At 37.5% G+C, this 24537-nt stretch overlaps 1 protein-coding gene across 2 annotated transcripts in view; it reads right to left on the bottom strand.

The window, feature by feature from the left end:
* The window catches only part of galnt9 (polypeptide N-acetylgalactosaminyltransferase 9), a 107897-nt gene that overhangs the window by 37325 nt on the left and 46035 nt on the right, over positions 1–24537 (bottom strand). For both annotated transcript variants that reach the window (XM_082170310.1, XM_082170311.1), the window contains exons 4-5: positions 20789–20963; positions 4877–5074 (exon numbers count right to left, since the gene is read on the bottom strand). In XM_082170310.1, the coding sequence (XP_082026436.1) occupies positions 4877–5074; positions 20789–20963 (373 nt within the window). The remainder of the gene's footprint in view (positions 1–4876; positions 5075–20788; positions 20964–24537) is intronic.

Below are 24537 nucleotides of genomic sequence, written 5' to 3'. Positions count from 1 at the left end.
GGTGTAAAGACGTGACTTCATCATTGACAGTGAGTGGTATTGGACGGACACACACAATAATAACAAAGCTGTAAGAAATCAGACCATGATGAGGAACGTAATATTTGATCGTTTATTTTCATTACTGTCGCTACTTCCTGCCATACTCATTCACCGCCGTCCTCGGCAATGACAGCTTGGGGATTTCCGCACAGATTGGGAAGCTCCTCCCACTTGCAGCGTAAACTCCTCCTACTTGCACATTTGTGAAATCCCCCCTACTTGCGGCATAAGCCCCTCCCACTTACAGCGTAAGCTCCTCCCACCTGCAGGTCTCCGGGCTGCAGCGATACATAAATGGTCGGTAGAGCGCCTCTTGAGATCAGGGGAGTGAGGTTTACACGCACAGCTCTTACTGGCCTACGATAGTTACACGTGTTTGGAAATTGTCACGACCCTTACCATGACACACTACTAACACAATTCAACTAGACCTCCCAGCTTTTTTATTTATTTTTTTATTTTATGCCTTGGTCGGGAATTGTTTAACCCTTTTCGCACGTACGATCACACCAGTGTGATCAGTCTAGGCTGGTCCCTGGAGCGTACGATCACACCGGTGTGATTAGAACGGTCAGTGCATGACGTGATCAACTGCTAAATTCAAATGTGCTTTCGCGCGTTGGCTGGCGCTGAGCCAGAGACAGGCGCGCTCAGAGCTGTCATATATCACAACTTTTCAGTGTTTACAACCACATAATGTTTATTTTAGGTTTCAGACATATAAGTACTAAAAAAACAATACATTTAGAGTTTGAAAAATACACACTGATGTCAAAGGAAGAGGCAATAATAATCCTTTCCATTATAATTAGACACGTTTTATTCATATCAGATACACATTGTGTAAGTAACTTTAAAGTTTACTCTATTCTTCTCCCAGTTCACCAGTCACTTACTTTTATGTATTTTGGGAGAAGTGGATGAATTCACGTGTTGTAAATCCAACAGATCCGATTCTCTGAAATGCGTCTGCTGCACAAACTAAGATGGCGACGCCCATCGCGCATACAGCTCAACTAACGCGATCGTTATAAAGGTGTTTAAACAACAAAACACTTCCACTTGCATATATTTGACAATCGGAATATCAGATATTTCATGCCATATCTAACAAATTTGTGAATATTTTGAATAAAAAAGGAAAAATGACATAAAAGCATCATTCATTCAGCTCTGTAGTTGCTGCGGTGTGTCACGTGACAAGCAATGATGCGTCACCATGGAAACCATAAAGTGACACATTCTAAATAACGGTCGCCTTGAAAAACTCACGCTGGGGGGTCAGCCAGAATATTTTAAATTTACATGTGAAAGGGTTAAATGAGGAATATTGTGACGTGTACGTTCCGGATGAAAACTCAAGACTACAATCGAGGCGTTTCAGGGAGTTCAGAAACCGTGCTTACACCTTTTGGAGTGACTTTATGCTTTGTAACTTTACAGACGTTTTCATGCTCAAACAGCAACATTACACACTAACAAAAGTTGAAAATATAAAAAAGCACAATTGGTCCACCACAAAAGTACACTTACGAATAGCGTTCAACTGGCGGTATTCTTGCAAACATCCATTTTGTGAAGATTTGTGTCTGTAAAGTTTAATATACATGAAAAAAAAAATGTTTTAGATCCTATGCGCTAAATACACTTTTTTTTTACATTATACGTATACTTTAGGTAGGAATAGTTATAAAAGTGTATGAGATCACCCTGGCTCTGCAAATCAAAAGCTCTTAGGATAGTAGATATTTCTGGAGAAAAAGGAAAAAAAAACTTTTCAGTAACCAATATGAGGCATCAGAGGGATCAGCTCCAGTAATACTGGGCTACAGGCCTAGTTTCTCTCTCCAAATAGCTATCAGTCAGAGGCATGAATAATGAATGGGATTTCTGCTGTCCTGATACTCTCACACAATAGCGACCTTGACCAGATTTCATACGAAATGAAAAAGTCCACTCTTTTCTGGCAGGGTATATCCATCTCTTTCAGGGGTTTACGACTGAGCAGTAACAAAGCTCGTTTCACCAAGTTGGTTTCTAAGCATAAAATGAGTATCTCACTGTAAATAGAGGCTCATGATTTGAGAATTGTAGAATGGTAGGGCTGGGTGACATCAAAATTGTGGCTTCGGTATGAGACCATCCACTGATACCTTGGTAGGAATACTAATTGTATTACACATATTTACACTATCTGCAATAATCTTACTTGCATACAGTACAGTGACCCCAAAACGTATTTGGACACATTTAAAAATGTCTGCATTGTCATGCATTAGTGCCATATGCAAATAAAATAATGCTATTCTTCTATATATACACTCACCTAAAGGATTATTAGGAACACCTGTTCAATTTCTCATTAATGCAATTATCTAATCAATCAATCACATGGCAGTTGCTTCAATGCATTTAGGGGTGTGGTCCTGGTCAAGACAATCTCCTGAACTCCAAACTGAATGTCAGAATGGGAAAGAAAGGTGATTTAAGCAATTTAGAGCGTGGCATGGTTGTTGGTGCCAGACGGGCCGGTCTGAATATTTCACAATCTGCTCAGTTACTGGGATTTTCACGCACAACCATTTGTAGGGTTTACAAAGAATGGTGTGAAAAGGGAAAAACATCCAGTATACGGCAGTCCTGTGGGCGAAAATGCCTTGTTGATGCTAGAGGTCAGAGGAGAATGGGCCGACTGATTCAAGCTGATAGAAGAGCAACTTTGACTGAAATAACCACTCGTTACAACCGAGGTATGCAGCAAAGCATTTGTGAAGCCACAACACACACAACCTTGAGGCGGATGGGCTACAACAGCAGAAGACCCCACCGGGTACCACTCATCTCCACTACAAATAGGAAAAAGAGGCTACAATTTGCACGAGCTCACCAAAATTGGACAGTTGAAGACTGGAAAAATGTTGCCTGGTCTGATGAGTCTCGATTTCTGTTGAGACATTCAGATGGTAGAGTCAGAATTTGGCGTAAACAGAATGAGAACATGGATCCATCATGCCTTGTTACCACTGTGCAGGCTGGTGGTGGTGGCGTAATGGTGTGGGGGATGTTTTCTTGGCACACTTTAGGCCCCTTAGTGCCAATACGCTGATTTCACGCAGCCGTTATTTTGAAATCGAAAGCGAGGCTCCGGTGGGAAGAAAACCGGAAGTGTCGCCTTTAATCACAGGAGAGTCGTGAATGCGATTGCGTATTGTTGTGTTTAATGATGTTGTGTCAATTCTAAAAATGTACATACATTTCTTTCATACTTTAGACTATATACAGTGAAATTCATTTATAAATAAAATAATTTTTTTATATATAATTCAGAATGTAAAAAAAGAAGCAGGAATGAACTATATACATATCCTATATTGAATATTAACATCCAATAGTGTAAATCGCGGCAGCAGCTTCAGGTTGGTAATCCAAGGCATTGTTGTTTATCTTTACTTCCGGGGTTCTTCCCACCGGAGCCTCACTTTCGATTTCAAAATGGCGGCTGTGTGAAATCAGCGTATTGGGCATCGTTTAAATGCCACGGCCTACCTGAGCATTGTTTCTGACCATGTCCATCCCTTTATGACCACCATGTACCCATCCTCTGATGGCTACTTCCAGCAGGATAATGCACCATGTCACAAAGCTCGAATCATTTCAAATTGGTTTCTTTAACATGACAATGAGTTCACTGTACTAAAATGGCCCCCACAGTCACCAGATCTCAACCCAATAGAGCATCTTTGGGATGTGGTGGAACAGGAGCTTCGTGCCCTGGATGTGCATCCCACAAATCTCCATCAACTGCAAGATGCTATCCTATCAATATGGGCCAACATTTCTAAATAATGCTTTCAGCACCTTGTTGAATCAATGCCACGTAGAATTAAGGCAGTTCTGAAGGCGAAAGGGGGTCAAACACAGTATTAGTATGGTGTTCCTAATAATCCTTTAGGTGAGTGTATATATATATATATATATATATATATATATATATATATAGCATCATTTTATTTGCATATGGCACTAATACAATGAAATTCAGACATTTTTAAGTGTCCAAATAATTTTTGGAGTCACTGTAAACTGAAAACTGTGCTTGCTATATTTCTTTAACACAGTTATTTAGATTTTTTGATTTTGATATACGTTGCAATAAGCTTTATGCATTTTTAATTGTAGTTTCAGCATCCAAATACTTTTTGGGGCCACCATATAAAGGTAATATTTGAAAAAATATATATTTCATACTTGTAGAGCTTTGATTATAATTAAACTCCAAGTTCAGAAAGAGTCCAACTACTACTTCCTGTATGTGATTAGATAAACAGTTATAATCTAAAATTTGACAAATGTCCTAATTTACATTTATACTTGGCATACAAATTTGACATTGAAATTTATACATTTTATTTGGCAAACGCTTTTAACCAAAATATTCACAGTATACCTGTTATTAGTTCATCCATTCCCTGGGAATTCCCTAAAATTCTGAGTAGCTTTACATTGTCGTCCAGGTCAGACACCAAAATAAACATCCAAACATCCAAATATAATGATCTCAAACTGTGGTAAACCATGGTACTTTTTAGCTCTGGTATGCCGTGCAATTCTACAGTGTTGACTGAATTTCTTTTTTTACACACTCACACACTAGTGTTATGAAATAACACTAACAAGCGCTTCAGGGAAACAAAAACATTAATACATTTATTGCACATGCAGCAAGCTAACGCCACCTTATCACTTCTAAAATATTCATCTCTTATATCCCTGGTCATTTATATTTCAGAGAATGTCCTCATGCATTATGGAGTGGACCGCTGGATGCCCTTACCTGATGGGGGCAGTCTCATCTCCTTTGTCCAGCCAATCCTGCGGTGGGATGATGTACATGCACCAGAGTCCCCAGTTGTAGCCATGAGCTGCATTAGCATATTGCTGCACCTCAAAGGTGTTGTACTTGATATTATCTATCGCAGGGAGGATTATCCTAGTGTGATCTTCTTTCACTCTGGTGAGGATAGGCTCAGCCCTGAATAAGTGATAGAGATCAGAAAGAAAGAAGAATAAGAGAGAGAGAGAGAGAGATCAGGAGTTGAGACATATTGAGCTTTTCTTACTTCCAGTACAAATAGTGGCTGTTATATTCCTACTACACAGAGCAACAGAAGTAAAATCAGAGTTAGGATGTCAGTGTGAAATGTTCTTACATTTTCTTAAAACATTCCCCAAAACGCCTATACCAGAGGATGAAAGCAGGACTGATGGGGGAACTACAAATATTCCACAACTGAAAAACTGAGAAACAACACTTGCCTGTATTAATCTTCTCAGATTTCATCCATATTGTCCACACAAATCAAAATTTTGAATGTCATAGGAATACCAAATTGAAACTAATATTTAATGAGACTGATGAATAATTAAGGTTGTTGACAAGGTGTTATATTTACATTTTTACCCTGTGCCTTTTTGAATTTGTGAAAAGTAATACAATTTGTACATCAATGTACACACAAATGCCTCTAGTAAACTGACATTGTAAATAACCAAAACAAATCAAATGCCAATTTCTCATTCAATTCATTCATCTATAGTATACAGCTTCTGTGTTTACTTTAAAACCAATGTGGCTGTTTCCAAGAATAATCTTGGTTAGAAAATTGATTCTGTCCTTTTTGTAAATAAGCTTGTATTCCATTATCACAACCAGTGTTGGTTCAAAAGGAGAACAATCAAGCCTGGCAGTGTGATCATCACATATTGACATTTTCAGCAGAAGCAAACACCAGACTAATAAGAAAACCTGCAAAAACTTTCTGTCAGTCCCTCCCATCAATGTCCTTTTTGTACCTTCTCCCCCTTGCAAATCATTTTTGTCTACAGTTGCTCTTTGTCTTCTGAATGTACTATTTCTTAGCTTTACATCCTTATATGTCTCTTCCTTTGGTGTCCTTCGTCTTTTTTTGAGGTCATCCTTAAAAAGCTCAATCACATTAAGGTAATGATCAACACGGAGACATGAGTTTTAATAGGGCTGTGAGTGGGGCTTTCAGAAAATAAAATAGCCCACTGAGAGGCTTCTTAATGTAAGTGTCCAATTAACAAGGAAAAAAAGGGTTTTAAAAGGGCTGCATATTGGTATCATCTGGGACAGAGGTCTTTTTATGGGGAATGGAGCAGGATTTCCATGGATAGAGGGACAAAAGCTACATGGTGTCACCTTTTGTAACATTACAAATGTCTTTATTGTCATTCATTTTTCTACTTTAATGCATCCTTGCTGTATAAAAGTATTAATTTCTTTAAAAAAATCTTACAGACCTTAACATTTTGAGTATATACTGTATATACCCAGAAAAATACATATCATATACAGTATAACAACAGGATTTTTGCCTTTTTATTCATAGATGAGGATGAGGATAGGATTAGAAAATGTCACAAGCCAGATTTAAATTTGACTCACTCATGCATAAAATCTAAGCACTAGCCTACAGTCCAAATCTGCTTCCAACCAACTATTGCAATTTGTGGTACAAGCTTTATTTAAACATGGTGCAAATTGTCAATTTGTACTATATAATGGTAAATAACAACAACTGAGCTAAAAAAAACTAATAAAAAAAACCCAGAAACTAAAACCTGTCAATCTACTATTCTACTACAGACGTCTCTATAGACCAGATGGCTGCTCTTTCATGAAAGCCTGGTCCTGAATAAGCACGAAACAGTACATGTGGGTAATGCCCTTGCAAGAGAAACCATCCCTCTTGTGAACCCATCTATTCATCCTCTCTGTCCTTGGGCCGCTGGCGTCATAACCTGGACTAGCTACATGTAAGATCCCAAAGGAGACCACTCTGGGCTATAAAAAACCTGTGGTGTGCAGATAAGATTCCACATGTGTAGTCTACCCTATTGGTTATCCTGTCTTGTGCTGGTGAAAAACAATTCTAATCTGATCATTTGCTTAGACGAGTATCCATAGTAAGCTGAGATGCTATGAAATGGTTTAGTTGAGTAAAAATTTTTTTTTTTTTAAATCCAGTGTGATATATTATATAATGCTAGTAGCAATATGAGGAAATATAGCATGCAAATAACCAAGCCCATCAGCTTTCCCTGATTTTATCATCCTATTTTATAGGGCCCTAGTTTAACGATCTAAGCGGATGGTCTAAAGCGCAGGGCACAAGTGCACTGTCTGAATCCACTTTTGCTAGTTTAACGACGGGAAAAATGGTCGGGGCGCACAGCGCATGGCCTAAAAGGGTTGTCCCTATTCTCGTAATGAGTAATGGGTGTGTTTTGGGTGTAATTTCCCATTCCCTTTAAAAGCCAGTTGCGCTCCCACCATGGCGGATTCGCTATTGACATGGTGGAATTTGCAAGCGGAAAGACTGAACGCATCCCCAGAGCGCATACGGATCTGCTCGTGTGCGAGGTTAAAGCGCGCAAGCAGACCATCTACGGGACAAGCCATCATATATTTATGTACACAAAATTCATCTTTTACATTATAATCCTTTTATTTTTTTATATTTGGCTAGTTTGTGTGCTGCACGTCCCTGTGTGTGTAATAAGAGTGTACGCGTGTTGTGGACCCGCCTATAGGTGCACATTACTAATGCGCCCTTTATATAACAAAAACAATATTGCTTTATTTCAGTTGCCTCAAAATAGCAACGTGCCAACAATGCGTGTGAACACACCTCATTTTCAGACCAGCACGCCCATGGCCCATCGCCACGACCATTTAAACAACGTGGCGCAGGATGTGAAAATTATAACTGCTTCGGGCTAAAACTAGCAAAAAACACTTGTGTCACGCCTGGTGCTGCACTGCGTCGGATGTATGATAGGGCCCATAGTCTTACGTCATCACTGAGTGCTAATATGCATACCCACTGAATGCAAGTAGGAATCTGTAAAACTAGTGCTATGAAAGGAAATGTTACAGCCCACATTCCGTTCACTCCAGGATGTCACATGAGAGAACAAAAACAAAAGAAAGAGGGGGAAAAATCATCAAAATATAACCCTACAGTATCACAGAGCCATGACGCGCACTAGAGAGCTACATAAGGCTCAACTCAAAACAAACATATCAAGTGCCACAAAAGACAGTGTGAAGGGAGTAAACAGAAGGAGAAAAATAAGAAAAAATATTATAGAATATAGACAGGAATAGGAAAATCAAAAAGTAAAAAAAACAAATATGCTGCACTGCATCCCCTAAGATGAATGTTCAATTTTAAAAACTCCGTCCTTATACTAACACAGCTGCCAGTAATTGCTAGGATTAATTACAAAAGGGACTCTCTTTGGTATACAAGACGGGGTGTGCAGAAGGGCAACAGTGATCAGTTCTTTCATTACCCACAGGACACGCTTGGATATTTCCAAAATAGATGTAAATGCCAGACACGAAATCAGAAATAATAAATAGGAGAAAAAATATTGAAGGAAAATCTTGTATTAACAGCCTTAGATTGACTACATTTAAAATGTCAGGTTTAATAATGATATTTTGTTTTGGTTTATTTCTAACATCATTCCTTCATGTATACTGTACTGTATGTAGATAATGTCTCAGACAAAAAACAAATCTGCATGCATCTTAGAGTAGATACACAGTGGAGTCCAAAACATCTCCAGGAATCTGATATTTGAAATGTAATTTAAACACTGAAATAAACAAAGAATATAAAAGTACATATTTTGGGGATTTTTAACATTTTAAAACAAAGGAACATCACATTAATAATAATAATCATCATAATTTGCAGATCAACTTTTCACTTAAATTGTTATGCTGATCATATAATTTGTCAGGAAAATGTCTGTTTTAAATAAGAAAAATGAAGAACAGAAGCATTTTCAGTCTCAGACAGTAATAACTACAATAACAAACTAAAACTGAAATAAAAATGAAAATAATTAAAGCTTTATATAGAAATGTAAAAAAAAAAAAAAGACAAAAGCACATAACAAAATAAAGAAATCTAGAAATAAAAGATTTAGAAATCTAAATAAAAAAATAAAAGCTAAAAATATTACTAAATACTATAACAGTAAATAACACTAAAATAACACTGGTATTGTGGAATAGATGTACAGTCTGTTCAATGATCAAATACTGAAAATGTAGATGCAACCTGGGACTTTAAAACATACAATCCCGCAACCCATATGTCTATCTCTCACAGCCACGTTTTCATTCATGTCAACTTAAATATGGCGCCTACCTTGACTAAGGTCCATGGGGTACATCATAAATCACTTAGTCGAAACAATAAAGCTCTGTAGCCCATGCACAGTCTCGGACAATTTGCTGAGTAAACGGATCTCTATCACCCACATGCTTGACTTGGCATGTCATCTTATGGAGGTAAGTCCTGCTATCTTCCCTGTCTTCCTCCCTTTACAGATAGTCCAGGAACACAGTCCTTAGAGATTAGCCCTCAATTCTCCACAACTGATGAAACTCCTGTGTGACATATCCAGAATTAGGAAAGATTCTCTCATGTGCCTCTATCAGAAAATGAAATCTTGCCTCATTCACTGCAAATATCCCATGAACTGCTTGTGTCTGCTTAGTGTGCAGGGAATAGTGCCTGGTTAAAAAAGGTTAGTCTAGGGCAAAATGTTCCCCAAAGCTTTTTTATTCCTGTAGTGGGATGGAGGATTTAATTTTTTACATGCTGTTTTTAAGCACATTATGAATCTGTTGAGCAGCTTAGAAGCTGGGAAAGATTTATCGCCTTTAGACATGTTGCAGCCTGTCACGGTAAAGCAATGTTAGCCTCATCCTGTTAAATGTTTTACTTTTCCCCCACCTAAATATTTATGAAATGTTCCCAAGAGCAAGTACATCATCCTCACAGTATCTGTGTGCTCACTTCATAATAATATGCTCTAAAAATACATAAGCTCAATTTAGACAGTAAACTCATTATTAGGTTGAAAATTGGCCACTTGCAGTATCATCCATATTAATTAACTACAAGCACAATGATTAATCACTTACCAAATATGATGAATGATTAATTTAACTTTCCAATAAGCCTGCATAAATACGTAGGGAAACCCCACAGAGCACCCACTACAACTCCAACTTCCATTTTGCATCAAGAGTTCCTGTTAAGCTTGAACTTCTATCTTACTTGTTTTTATGAAAATACTTGTTAAATTAAGTGTAAACTAGATACATATTACATATTTTATTTTTGCAGCATGGGTATCATTGGTTCTATAGTGGAGGTCTGGCAGTGAACATTTCACAGTGAGCTTTTAGCTTCATTTTGCAAGTAGCCAACTGTGTTTGTACTTCCAATTGATTGACTTCAAAAATGCTCATCCCTCATACTTCATTAGCTTTAATCACTTCAGATTTTTCATCTGGAGTTCTTCATCAAGTTCCAGTAGATTAGTGTGGTAAAAGGTGAATCAACAATTATGTAAAGCAGCTCTAGAAAGTCTTCAACGATGCATGCAAGCTAACCTGTCTTTAGTTCTGACAATATCACATTCAAAGGCTCTAAAACAGCACAAACAAAAGCATAATGACATTTTACCAATATCACACGTCATATAGAACACTTTTAATTCACACTCTTTTCCTATGTTTCCATTAGCTTATTAGAAATTTTACACTTGATTTCAAATCTTAGTAAGAACACAAATTAAGCCTTCACAGATAGTATTGACCAGACATTTGGCTCCAGATACAATTAAACCATTTAGTGAACCACAGATTTAAAACTATTTCAAAACTGTTAGTGGAATAACCTAGTGGTTAAAGATTCAATCTGATAATCAATAGGTTGTGGGTTCAAACCCTGCACAGAGGGGAATCTATAAACTATCATCATGTGGCCTTGAGCAAGACATTTAGCCTGACATTGTTCATGTAACAATACTGTACACTGATGACCTGTCAGCTAAATGACAAATTTTAAATAATTTTTATCCTGAAATTCACTTCCTGAGATAATAAAAGCATCTAAGAAACTATTGATTAAGAAACCGAAAGGTGATTTCAATAGTGCAAACAGAAAGGCTTTCATTGGGAGGAACAAGGCAGTGAATCCTTGGAGGTTTGCTTGAAATGTTCATGTGGGCTCCTGGAAAAGGTCATCCCAGTGAAAGCTATGTATTGATTAATGTTTTCATTGAGACACTGAGGTCAGAGTTTAATGTGAATCCCATTAATCTTTATTTTGAAATTATGTGACACCAATTTATCGAATTTTTGCTTTATTGATTTTTGAGAGTACCTTTCTAACCAATAAGCAACTGTGTGGTACATGTCAGATATTATATTACAGAAATCGCTCCTCCACGAAATCACTATGTTAACCACCATTTCAGTGATGTGAAATCATTAGATGTAGATTTAAACTGATCTGAATCTCTTCGCTAAAGTCACAGGCGGAATTCCAGTGCACATCCTATATACCATGCAAGACTATCAGTGCATCCCAATCTAGAATATTGAAAATTGTATGCTTGTGTGCCTAGATTGCTATATTTTCAAACTTTTAAAGGCTAATTCACACTGCATGGACACACCAATGCCGATAGTCAACAAATTACAGTATGTTACTTCTCAGACATTTCAAGACCCAACGAATTCTGGTTCAACATGTTCAATTGGTGAAAATAAGCAACATACGCCAACAGGGGTGTGAACGTGTTTTGCCATCTGTCGATGCAGAGTGAATTAGCCTTAAATTGTGCACACGACACATGCATTTAGCCTTAAAACAGTTTTTTTTAAATGACTGAAAAAAGGCAACAACATTTTAAATGTATAAGATTAAGTAAGAATTGGAGAAATAAGAATTGTGTTTAAATACCAGTTTTGGGGGTAACTCATTACAAGTAACTTAAAGGGTAACTCAACCGCTGGTCAGAGCCTGACTCCACCCACTGGCAATATTTGAAAAATTCTGGAAAAGTGGGCAGAGCCCAGCGGAGGGGGGGCGTGCACCTGAGACCCGTCTCTCTGTAGGCAAGGGCGTGGTGAGCTGGTACCCTCTTACGTCACAGGGCATCACAACTTCCAGGAAAATTCAACTGCAGTAGCCACCGTTCAACCTGAAGAGGGCAGCACTCAGACATTTTTACACCATATTGTAGAATTAAAACACTTTATACCCAAATGTCAAAAAATTGACTTGAATCAATGAACAGCATTAATAAAACTCCAGTCTTACAGATCATTAACTAAAAAAAGTTGTTTTAGGGTTTAGTTACCCTTTAAGTTACGTAATCAGATTACTTTTTCAAGTAACTAGTAAAGTAACGCATTACTTTTTCAATTTACAACAAAATATCTAAGGTACTTTTTCAAATAAGTAACGCTAGTTACTTTTTCACATTTATTGACTGACAGCTCTCCTGTCCCCATGTTGAGAGAAATAAAGTGAGGAGGTGTTGTGTGCGCTGTGTAAACATGATAGTTTTTTTAGACTAAATGCGAACATGCATTTACTCATCTTACTTGCACGATAACATTCAGTATTCCTCAAAATGAATAAAATGCAAACTCAGAATTTTGCGCAAAACTTTTATAATTAACAATATTAAATTACACAAATATACTTTATGTATTTAATCTCACTTTATTAACCAGTGTCTTTGCTGCTGACCTTCAAGATCTAATTCAACCATACTAATAAGCAAAAATTATTTTAGATTAGATTTAGAAATAAGAGTGTTGAATTTTCTTCTCCTGCAACTATTCTTTAGTCCAGAATGGTAGCACAGCTGAAAGGTTTGTTTGAGCGGCGCCTTCTACTGTACAGGCGTATATATGGATTTCCTTCAGCCTGAGGCTTCATTTCACTTTTGGTGTGAAAGGGCCTTTACATTTGTCAAAAATATAACTTTTTTATTGTTATACAAAACAAACAAGCAAGCCCAGCCCAGGTGAGAAAAAGTAACGCAAAAGTAATGTAACGCATTACGTTTCAGAAAAAGTATGTAACGCAATTAGTTACTTTCCCCAAAACTGTTAAATACGTTATATGCAGTAAAAATATACAAATTGCGATTCAGCCACAATCATTAAAAAAAACAAGTGTTACTAGTAAATGCAACCAGTTGACTACACTGAGTTACGTAAAATTAATAAGTACATACTTTTTGATTTTACACGAAATTAATTTATCTTAATTTTAGACATATATTCTACAACCTAACCACCTCTATATGGTGACCACAAAAACTTTAACAAAAGAAACTCTAATAAATATCAAACATATCTGAAATTTAAACACTAGAAGGATTTTGCTTTAGGACACTTCATTTCAACATTTACTCTCCAAATTCCTACAGCATGCTGAGAACAAAAAATTCAAATGTAGTCCCAACACAAAATAATTAAGTAAACTTAAATTGTACATATTTAAGTGTTGCTCTGGAACACATACTTGTACATTAAATAGTCAGTTAAAACACACAAGCACTGTACTCACAGTATTTGTAACACACACACACACACACACACACACACACACACACACACACACACACACACACACACACACACACACACACACACACACACACACACACACACACACACACACACACACACACACACACACACACACACACACACACAGTAAGTGCAAGTGCAGCCAAGTCCTGCAACTTAAACAAGGTCACATTCTGGCCCACATAATCCATCTCAGTTATCAGTCTCTGACATCCTATATTGCCATAATATGAAGAATAGGATGTTTCGGCACCTTTGTTTATGAATATATTTATGGCTACAGTTATCAAATCCATTGAAGCAAAGGTGAAAGCATAGAAATAGCCTGTTGTACACAATTTACATCTATTTCAGCAATAATCTAGTGGTTGCACAGAGCTTTTGCTGCTGTTGTACATAAGAGGGTAGTAAAATAAGGAATTTGAAAGATTAAACTGAAATCCTACTGCATGTTTACACAGCTATCTAAATGGGGACTTTCGTTAGACTGTTATTTTAATATACAGCTACTTATAAATATTATAACCTAACCCTAATCCACAACCCTAACAGAAATCTTTCTGCATTACTACAACAAAAAAATTGAAAAACTATTTTACTTTATATATACTGACATACTATATATCATTTGATCAGATTTAGCTCACTTCTGAGTAAAAATCCATTCCCAAAATATGTTGAAAGAGTAGGCACACATACAAACATTGTGGTTCATTAATGGAGTCCTGTCGACGCGATCATCACACACATTTGTTTGGGGGGAGGGATTTTCCTTTTACTTCTATTATTTTTATGCTGGTGATATTGTCTGTCCCCAAAAACTTGGCAGGTTCCCACAATACAGATGATTTCAGGTTTTACCTTCCTCGTGGGGATATATGATCTCCACAATGTTTCCAAATCTCATGCACACACACACAGGAGAAGACAAAATTGGTGAAGCTGAAAAATGTAATATGTGTGCCACTTACGGGACTAGAAGGGAATAGAAAAAATAAAGATTTTCAGGTTTTTATGCAGGTTTTCCAAACCCTCCTACCACCACATTCCATGTTTTCCATTATTTGTTCCTGCTCAAAATTTCGAAACTTTTAATCACATAGAAAAAAGGTTTGTGAAGACACAGCGTAAAGGTTTGGAACAACGTAAGGATGTATAAATACTGACAGAATTCTCATTTGTGTGTGAACTATTCCTTTAAGATTAATCATGTCATTTAATTCAGTTAAACTAGCAGCACCAAACCTAATAACAGCTTACCAAATACTCCATTTATTCACAAAGTCCCACTAACAAGAAGTCGAAGAAGAAAGTTGGACTGCTCAAAACAATCAAAGCCACAGTGTTTACAGTCTTCAAGAAGTCAACATAAGAATGGCTTACTTAAGTTCAGCACACCAAACTGGGACAAGAGAAAGTTTTTTGAAATTGAAAAAAATTACACGCTTCAGCTTTAAAAAACATATCAAAAGGTCAGACAATTACACCCACAGAAGGGGCTGATAAACAACTACTGTACGCTTGTTTATATTGTTGTGGGACACATACCTACAAGGCTTAGATTTTTTGGTGTTGCTATTGAATTTTCTATCTACTGTAGTACCACATATATAAATACATTTCAAATTCTCTAATGTATCACTGTGTTTCTCCCTTTAAATCAAACAAAGCTCCCAAGAAACCTGAGGCATAGATGCAGGAAGAAATTGAAAGAGAAAGAAAAGGTGTGGGAGATCGGCGAACCAGTGTCAAACACAATTGTGAACAATGGGGACTGGAAGAATATGACACTTGGGCAAAAGGTTACAGCGGTGGAAGGCTGGACATACTTTTCAGGGGGGAAAAATGGCCTACAGATGAGTGCTCAACAATATCAATTATCAGTCAACTGTGTAATGACGCACACACACACGTTTACCATTTCAGAATTCAACAGCAGATGATAAAAGACCCAAGTCATGAATAATCAATAATGCTCAACAGAGGCCTTCTCCTGTATTCATACAATCACAGCTAATTCTGCCAGTCTACCGAACACTGTGCTGGGCCACTCTATAAAGGTTATGTGTGTGTTATAAATAATGAAATTCTGTCAGGAGCCAGATGCTTTAATTCAGGCATGTATGTTCAGTACAAGTACAATGCATATTGAAATACACACCGATTGTGACTTGGGGTGCAAAGGTAGATCTTGTTCAGCTCAGACAGCTGAAACATTCTGAAATGGAAACACCAAGATGGAAATAAAAATTCCTGAAATGTTCAAAATTTAATTAAATACCTGCATTTGATTTGAGGCAGCAAATAAAATGCAGAAGTGCAAGGAAGTGCAATTAAAATTAATTAAATTAGAAAGAAAAATATAGATGTCATTTTAAAAATCATAGCACATTTGGCATGGAAAACTCTGAATGCTGACTTACCGGTAATATCTTATTTGAAAGGTTTAAAAAAATCATATTTCTGTCATTCCAATTCAGCTCAAGTCATATGAATGAATAATGAACGAGTTTAGAACACAATGTTCTGTCCTGGAGAAAAGGTTTTGTGTAAGTCATAGTAGGTGCAATTTATGACCCACTGGACTGGCTGTATACTCTATCCTCATGTGACACACACGCACATCTTGAATCTGACAGGCCGACAAGCTCAAATTTGGATGGAATTACAGGGTGTGGTATAATTTGTTATGTGCTGTCCACAACTGTCACTCACACTGAAGACTGAAACACCTTTAGAAAATTACATAATTCACAATCTAGAGCTCTACAGACGACAAGCTAAATTACTCATGCAATTGTATGAGTAGTAGAGTGACTACAAAATTCCCCCATGCCAAAATCTGGAAAAATCAAAACTTGTTTATGTAATATAATGTAGAATTTGTAGAATTATAAGTTGGCACACACTTAAAATAATGTACCATGCACCAAAATACCATGAATGTTAGTTTACATAATATATAGTCTCCTATTCCTTGGCTATAGTACCATGCTCAACATGACTTCCATAAAATGACTACCCATAATATTACTGATTCCCTCTGTGCATAAAAGTTGGCAACAGTGATTTGGGTTGAAAAGATTTGCTGAACCTGCCGGGAGCTAGATGTAAGGTTGAAAGATAACTTGTCAGACCATAATACCCTTTCCGTTGCCCAGTGGTCCAGGTTTTATGCTCCATACACCAGGTTATGTCTTTGTCTGTTGGCCTTGGAAACAAGAGGATTCGAAGCAACATCCCTGCCATAAATCTGAGCTTTGTGAAGCTCATGACGTTAAGTTTTTTTCCAGCTCAGGTCACAGAGGATTCAACTCCGTGGTCATTTTTAAGGATCTACTTCTGAGGCACTTAGCAACTGTACTGTGAAATATCCATCTACTCCTCTTGGGAAGAAAAAAAAAAACTTTAAGCAAGGACTTGAACTGGCCTCACTGATAATTGTTTATTTACAAGCTCTGTCTGGGTTGTTTCAGAGCCTGTTTAACTAAAGGAATTACTATGCTCATCAAGTAAACATAGCCACAAAATCTAAGCAAAACAATCCGCATGGCATTCAAGTGTTCACTATATGAGCTCCTAGTTAAAATTCTGTCATAATTTAAAGGAACACTCCACCGTTTTTTGAAATAGGGCTTATTCACTTTCTTTCCTACATTTAGATAGGTGGGCAAATGCATTTTTGTCTCAGTGCATGCATTGTTTTAGTTTGACAGGGTCGGCGCTAGCTTAGCTTAGCACAATGAATGGAATACTTTGTTGCCAGCTAGCATGTCCTGAGTAAAAGTGATATAAAATTTTTAAAAAACCCACCTAATTACTTCTTGTGGCCTGCGTATTCACAACAAGTACAAATAGTGATGCAGATTAACACTAGGCGATTTCCTAGGCAGATATTGATTTATATATTAAGGACTATATTAGGGGGAAGCACAGGCGAAGCACTGCTACTTGGGCGTGGTATCTCTGCGCCCAAGTAGCAGTGCTTCACCTGTGCTTCCCCCTAATATAGTCCCAAGTCAATATCTGCATAGGTAATCGTCTAGTGTTAATCTGCATCGCTATTTGTACTTGTTGTGAATACGCAGGCCACAAGAAGTAATTAGGTGGGTTTTTTAAAAATTTTATATCACTTTTACTCAGGACATGCTAGCTGGCAACAAAGGATTCCATTCATTATGCTAAGCTAAGCTAGCGCCGACCCTGTCAAACTAAAACAATGCATGCACTGAGACAATAATGCATTTGCCCACCTATCTAAATGTAGGAAAGAAGGTGAATAAGCCCTACTTCAAAAAACGGTGGAGTGTTCCTTTAAATGTCGCTCCAAACCTGTATGACTTTATTACTTCTGTGAAAACACAAAATAAGATATTTTAAATGTTTCAACTGCTTTTGTCCATACAAGGAAATTCAAAAGGGTCCAACACAACATTGGACACAGCCAAAAAACAAAGCACTGAAACATTCTTCAAAATATCTTCTTTTGTGTTCCACAGAAGAAAGAAAGTCATACAGGTTTGTAACGACTTGAGGTTCAGTAAATGATGACAGAATTTGAATTTTTAGTGAACATACCTCTACATTTTAGAAACTGTTGTTCACTTCACAGTTTCTGTGACCGAAGCTCTTGCAGTTCAGATATTGACTAATTGGCCTCTTTGGATTTCTGTTAGTTGCCTCCTGTTACTTTGAAACTTACACATCAAAGTGCTAATTGTCAACCCTCCTGCATAGCACGATATATCCTGCCAATATGAAATCAACTTGCCTTTGAAGCTTTGCTTTATGTCAAGTTACTTCAAAGTTTAACACGTGATGTTTCTATAAATAGAAAAATATTTCTCATCAAATGTGGAACATATTTCAAACAAAATAAACAATATATCCATGGGAAGGTCTGATGGTACAATGACTAACAATAACTATGTGCATTTAAAGTCCCGGGTCAGGCGGTTCTATGTGACAACGACAGGGTGACGACGAAATGATAGGCTGGTGATGACATGAAGTGAGGAGTTCATCACAGTTCAGAACAGATTTTATTTTTGAGCTTGGATATGATCACCCTGTGAAAGCTAACAGTATTTAAAGGTTCCATATCATTAGGAATCACATGTTCCTTGATCCCTTGACATACATGACCTTGATGTACTATGAAAACATGCTAATTTTTGAAACTTCTGCTCATTTTACATGTGAAGAGGGTGTTTCTTTAAGGCGCAGCAGCAAAACACATACTGTTTATTTCAGTCAGACAGAGGGTGGAAAATCAATATGAAAAACATTACATTAAAAAAAGAATGTTAGAGGAACGCTTAAGGAAGAAAATAATAAATTATGATATGACCCCTTTTAAATAAAACACTAAAACGGATTTCATTTCCGACTGTCTCATTTCACACCTTGAAATTTGGAGCTCTCACAGAAGCAAAACCCATTTAAAATGAAAGAGCAATCCAAGTTTTGCACAAGGGAAGCGATAATGAAACAAATTTAATTTTGGCTCCAAAACAAGGTATGCATCTTCTGTCTTTCTGACCGCAGATTCAGCATCATGTGGCTGAGGCTGTGGCCTCATTCAGTGATCATCTCTCCATTAAATGTTTATGTTGTGGAACAAAGAGGAAAAGCTCATTAATGGTTAATCCATAATTCCCCAATGGAGATCATAATGGGAGGCCTTAATGAGAACTCATTGCTGTTGAGCTGATGGAGGTGACAGATGAAGGATGCCTAAGTTCATTTAAGGATTGTGAGTGCGGGCTGGTAGTGCAAGTCTAAGCACATCGGAGCTGTTTTGAGTTTTTGGAGGCAACAAACAATGTATTTATTCTTCTACCTGGACTGTACAGGTAGATTCCAGAGAATCGCGTTTTTTTTTGTGTGTGGTTTCAAATAGAGATCACAATTCTCCCATGATTCTAAACAGACAACTAAATAAAATAACACAATTTACAAGAGGTTTTGACAAATGATTAATTGCTGCAGTCTATTAATTAGAATTAATTATTTTTAAAAACATTGGTACGAATTAATGATTCAATGACCCACTCAAAAATACGTAACTCGTTTCATAACTGGATGAATCAGCGTTTTTGAACAAATCTCTTGAATGAATGATTCAATGACTCACTCGTAAAAAATTCACTTGTTTCATTACTGGATGAATCAGCGTTTTTGAGCAAATTGCTTGAATCAATGATTCAATGACAAACACATTTTTTAACAGTCACTTGTCGCAACCTAGTGGTGTAACAATGTGATCGATGCAATCGGTATTTGAAGCGCTTAAGACATCAGTGTTAAAATCTGAACTATGTTTGTTCAAAGTATATTATAAGCCCAAAGGTCAATTTTTGGTGCAGCATCAAATTTGTATAACAATAAAAACATAAAAAACAAACAAAACACAAACAGAAAAACACAACATTCTGGCATCTTACAAGTTTAAATGCCATACAGCAGTGGGAATAAAATAATGCCTAAACCGATTGCTTTTAAGTTTAGACATACTATAACATATTCCAGAAGGAAGCATTTTAAATTCATGGAACAGTACAATCTACAAGAATAGCTAGCTTTCTGTAAGACAACCCATTTAAAACTTGTATCCTAGTACTTCTGTGATCATTTGATTTATTGTAAGACAGAAATAACGATAACGTCTCTTTGTGAAGTTGTTTCATACCTATACACGACAACTGCTCTCTCTGGGTCAGCAGTAGCACAATGTTGCGGTGTGATTTTGTCAAAGGTTTAATAGACATAGCCAAATCGTTGTCATTTTGGAATAAGATTGTGTGGTTGTTTGAATCGAGATTGTGATCTTGTAATGATTAATTGTGCAGCACTACTGGGTTGACTTAAAAATACATTGGTCAACAGTGTATGTTGTAGTTTGGATGCCGGTTCCCAACCAAACCAGCACTAAACGGCATACATCAGCTTGAAAATACCTGCAGCCCATTATCATCAAAAAGGAAAAATGTTATATATTTTATGGCACATCTTATTCATCCATTTCTGAGATCATTAATCTATCAGTTCATTTTTGACAGATGCTTTAGAAAAAAAATCCATCCGGCAGCTCTCCTCGCTAAAGTCTAAGCTCCCATTGATGTCATGATGAATATTCTCTGATAAATCAAGCCTTTGTCATAAGAAGCATCCCAGTGATACTCTGAGTGGCGAGACAATGCCTCATAAAATAATAAAAGACTGAATCCCACTTACCAGGCCATGTTGAACTCCACGTGGGCGTCAAAGAAGCCCACAACAGGAGCAGTGGCTGCGTTCCAGCCGTGAATCCTGGCCCGAATGAGTCCCTCTCTCTTACTGTTCCTCACGATCTTCACCAGGCCAGGATATCGCTTATTCACGTAACGATCCAGATTGAACTTCAGCTCCACTACGAGAGAAAAAGAGATCATGTGAAGCCAAACTTCCTACGTCAATAATAGGGATCTCGACATCTGTCCATTTATTATATGAAGGTCATATAATGTAAAGCCTTTTTTAATGCCTTTTTGCGTTTCTTTTATATTTGTTACGTTTATGCATAGACTTTGTTGTTAAGATATTGATTAATAATGGTATTGATTCAGTCCACCAAACTTACACATTCTAATCTTCTAAACAAAGAGTGAAATATCATTATTTGTGTGAAATTTTTCTCCAAATAGACAATTCTTTTGTGATGTGTTGTGTGATGTGTGAATAAAATGGATCAAGGTAAACATAATCAGGGTAAATATTTTTTTATATTTGAATTTTATTTATTTTTGTCATCAAGCTGCAATTTTGTTCAATTATGCAAAAAGTGTGAATTTATTCATTGCGTATGTTTTTAGATACATATAATGCAAATTGTTAAATGCTGTCTCTTAAAAAGACTACAGTCTTTTTTTTTCTCAAAATGTTTAAAATGTCCTTTTCATCACCCTCATTTACATCTCAGAATTTGAGATGTGATGGAAATGTCCTCTAAAAAACAAACACACGCAAAAACTTTATTTTAAGGTGTCCTTACAGTGTAATTATACAATTAATTAACTGCACGTACTTATTATATAATAAGGGGTTAGGGTTAAAGTTTGGTGTAACTATGCATAATTGACTGATATACCTATAGTAACTACACATAAAATGTGTAACAGGGACACAATAAAATAAAGTGTTACCTTCTGTGATATAGTTATATCCACAGTTACAGTACATATAAGTAAACAAATTAAACATTAGTGAGAGTTTGAATGCGTTTTCAGAAGTCCACATGGCTAAAATCGGAAGAAACACCCCTGGACCCTTTCGCTCATGAATCTGAGCAAACAAAAATGTTGAAAAAACATTCAGGTTTAAGGAAAAGGCTTGAGCTGACTCCTGTATGATAAACGTACAGCATAAAAGAAAAAAGAAGGTTTTAGTGGCACTATAAATGACATGGTAAATAAATCTGCCTGCATCTCCCCACTACTTTAGTCTCTCAGAGTTAGCTATCTGTCCTCATTCAATAAGAACTCTAGGAAGTAAACAAACGGAGTGCAAGGAGAACACGCACACACTCAGAGAGTGTGAACACGCACACATATACACACTCAAGAAAGATAGATGAGTGTTTGGGCTCTTTCCTGCAGGTTGCTGAGTGCTCTAGTTTCTATGGGGAGAGGAATAAGGAGGAACAGAGCACTCTTTAAGGCACTGATGCACACAACTACCTCCCCCTCTCATTCATCAGCTCAGAAGAACGATTAACATTTTAATCTTTCAGTGCAATGGAAACCCATGAAACTGGACTTAATCACCCAAGAATATGATTTGAAATTACTTTACATTACTTTTATGTTTGCCCATAAACATGTATAGGATACATAGGCCATAGAACAAGTATGACTGTTTACTTTAATTTTATATAATATGTATTAAAGTGCCCATTTATGTTATTTTAAAGGTTCCTAATGTTGTTTTGGAGGTCTCCTAAAATAGGTCAAAAAACAATTTAATTTTCTCACATTGTACATTGCAGCATCACTTCTTTTCTTACAGTGTCTGAAATGGTTCGATCAAGAATTCGTTCTCTCTGTTCCCCTCCTTTCCGAGAGCCTACTCTGCTCTGATTGGTCAGATGGCCCAGTCTATTGTGACTGATCTACCGCTTACAACGCGTGTTAGATATGAAACGCCCATTACCATATCTAAATTTCAGCTCTTGAGCTTTCTTAGCGCTTGTAGACACAGTGATACGAACATTAACAATGGCGTCGGTTTTATCGTATCAATTTGAACCCAAGTCCCGATCCTTTGGAATTGTATGCAAAGTTTTTTTGCTTTCGCAACGCAGAAAACAGTGTCTTCTCGACATATCGACAACCCGAACCTACAACTACAGTGTTTGAGGGCTGGTCAAAGTAGAATTTTTTTTATAGCCAGTGAAGACCATATAGGTTGACATTATGTAAATTTATAACAAACCTATGTAGTTTCGTGCAGGAAGTAAGACTGGAATTACCGATAACTTGTTTCAGGCAGTTCAGAATCGGTTCTTTATTTTAGGAGATAATAACTCCAATTATCGTGCACTTTGATCTTGACATTCGCAAACCGGTATAATACACACTACATGAAAGGATCTGAAAAAGCATAATAGGGGGCACTTTAAGATTATGATTGCTTTAAGATTATGATTACTTTGATGGACGATCCCATTTCTCAAAAAAAAAAAAAACTCATTCTCACTACTATTAAATAAATTATAAATGCAATTTAGGACAACAAATATTACTATGATGCATACTAATATATTATACTTTTATATATATCAAATTTTATTATCATTATTATTAAATTACTGAAATGCGAATTTGATTTTTTCACATTACAGCAACTACTGAGAAATAAACCATGGCTGCCTTTCTCGATAACGTTGTCTTTTAGCGCGCTACGAAGACTCTTAAGGTATAATTTAAACTAAAGGTATACCATTGCTAGGCGTGTTCCCCATACCATAGTGTCAGGTTTGGCATAGACGAAGCAGACAGAATGGTAAGTTAAATGCTTTCATTTGCAGAATGGATCGGTACAGCGAAACAGGTGAGTAAACAGTAAGTTGAATTTCAGATGAATGCTTAACTGAAGTGTAACCAAGTCTCTCTCTTTCTCTTGCAGATGATGATGAAGGAGTTCCTTAGAAGACGGAATGATGACTGGCTGAGAAGATCGGGATCGAAGGTAGGTATACAGGTACGTATGGCAGAGAGTCTGTGTCATGTGTAGACGTGTATAGACGAGACCAGACAAAGAGTGAGTGACTGAATGCTGAATATAAAGGGTGAGCTGGTGATGGGATCCAGGTGGCGGTGATTACTAATTAGGGGAGAGTGAGTGCAGGTGTGCGCCAAGGAGGATTCTGGGGAGTGTAGTGCAGAGACAGATAAGGAAGACAGACGGTGGATGTGACATTACTCCCCCCTCCCGGAAGGCGCGTCCTCGCGCCGCAGATGACCAAGGCGGAGCTGACGGAGGGAGGAGCCATGGAAGAGGAAGGGTTGCAGATTCCAGGGGGACGACAGACGGAGGCGAAGCAGAAGGGAGAGGAGATCCGGGGGGAGCTGGAGAGCCGACGAGCCCAGGCGACGCCGAAGATACAGCTGGACATGGCGGGACCGCCGGCTCTGGTGACTGAAGTGCAGATGGGGACACAGAAGGGCACGGTGAAGGCAGAGGGACTGAGGACCAAGGAGGAACTGAAGGGAGTGAGGAGTCCAACAGAGCCGGGGGGACGAAGGGACGAGGTGTAGCCAGACGAGTGAAGTCCAGAGGTGAGGGAAGGTGGACGAATGACCAAGGTGAATCCGGGGGGACGAGGGAGCCTGGCAGAACTGGTGTACTGATGGGCCACGGAGGAACTGAAGGAGGTAGGAGCCAAGGGGACGGTGATGAACAGATGGGCTGAGGCGGAGTACTGGACACGGAGGTTGGAGGCGAAG

This window comes from Leuciscus leuciscus (genome assembly GCF_965113295.1).
Source record: "Leuciscus leuciscus genome assembly, chromosome: 5".
NCBI classification, from domain to species: domain Eukaryota; kingdom Metazoa; phylum Chordata; class Actinopteri; order Cypriniformes; family Leuciscidae; genus Leuciscus; species Leuciscus leuciscus.
Note: the sequence above shows the minus strand (reverse complement) of the source record. Positions and strands in the feature narration are given on the sequence as shown.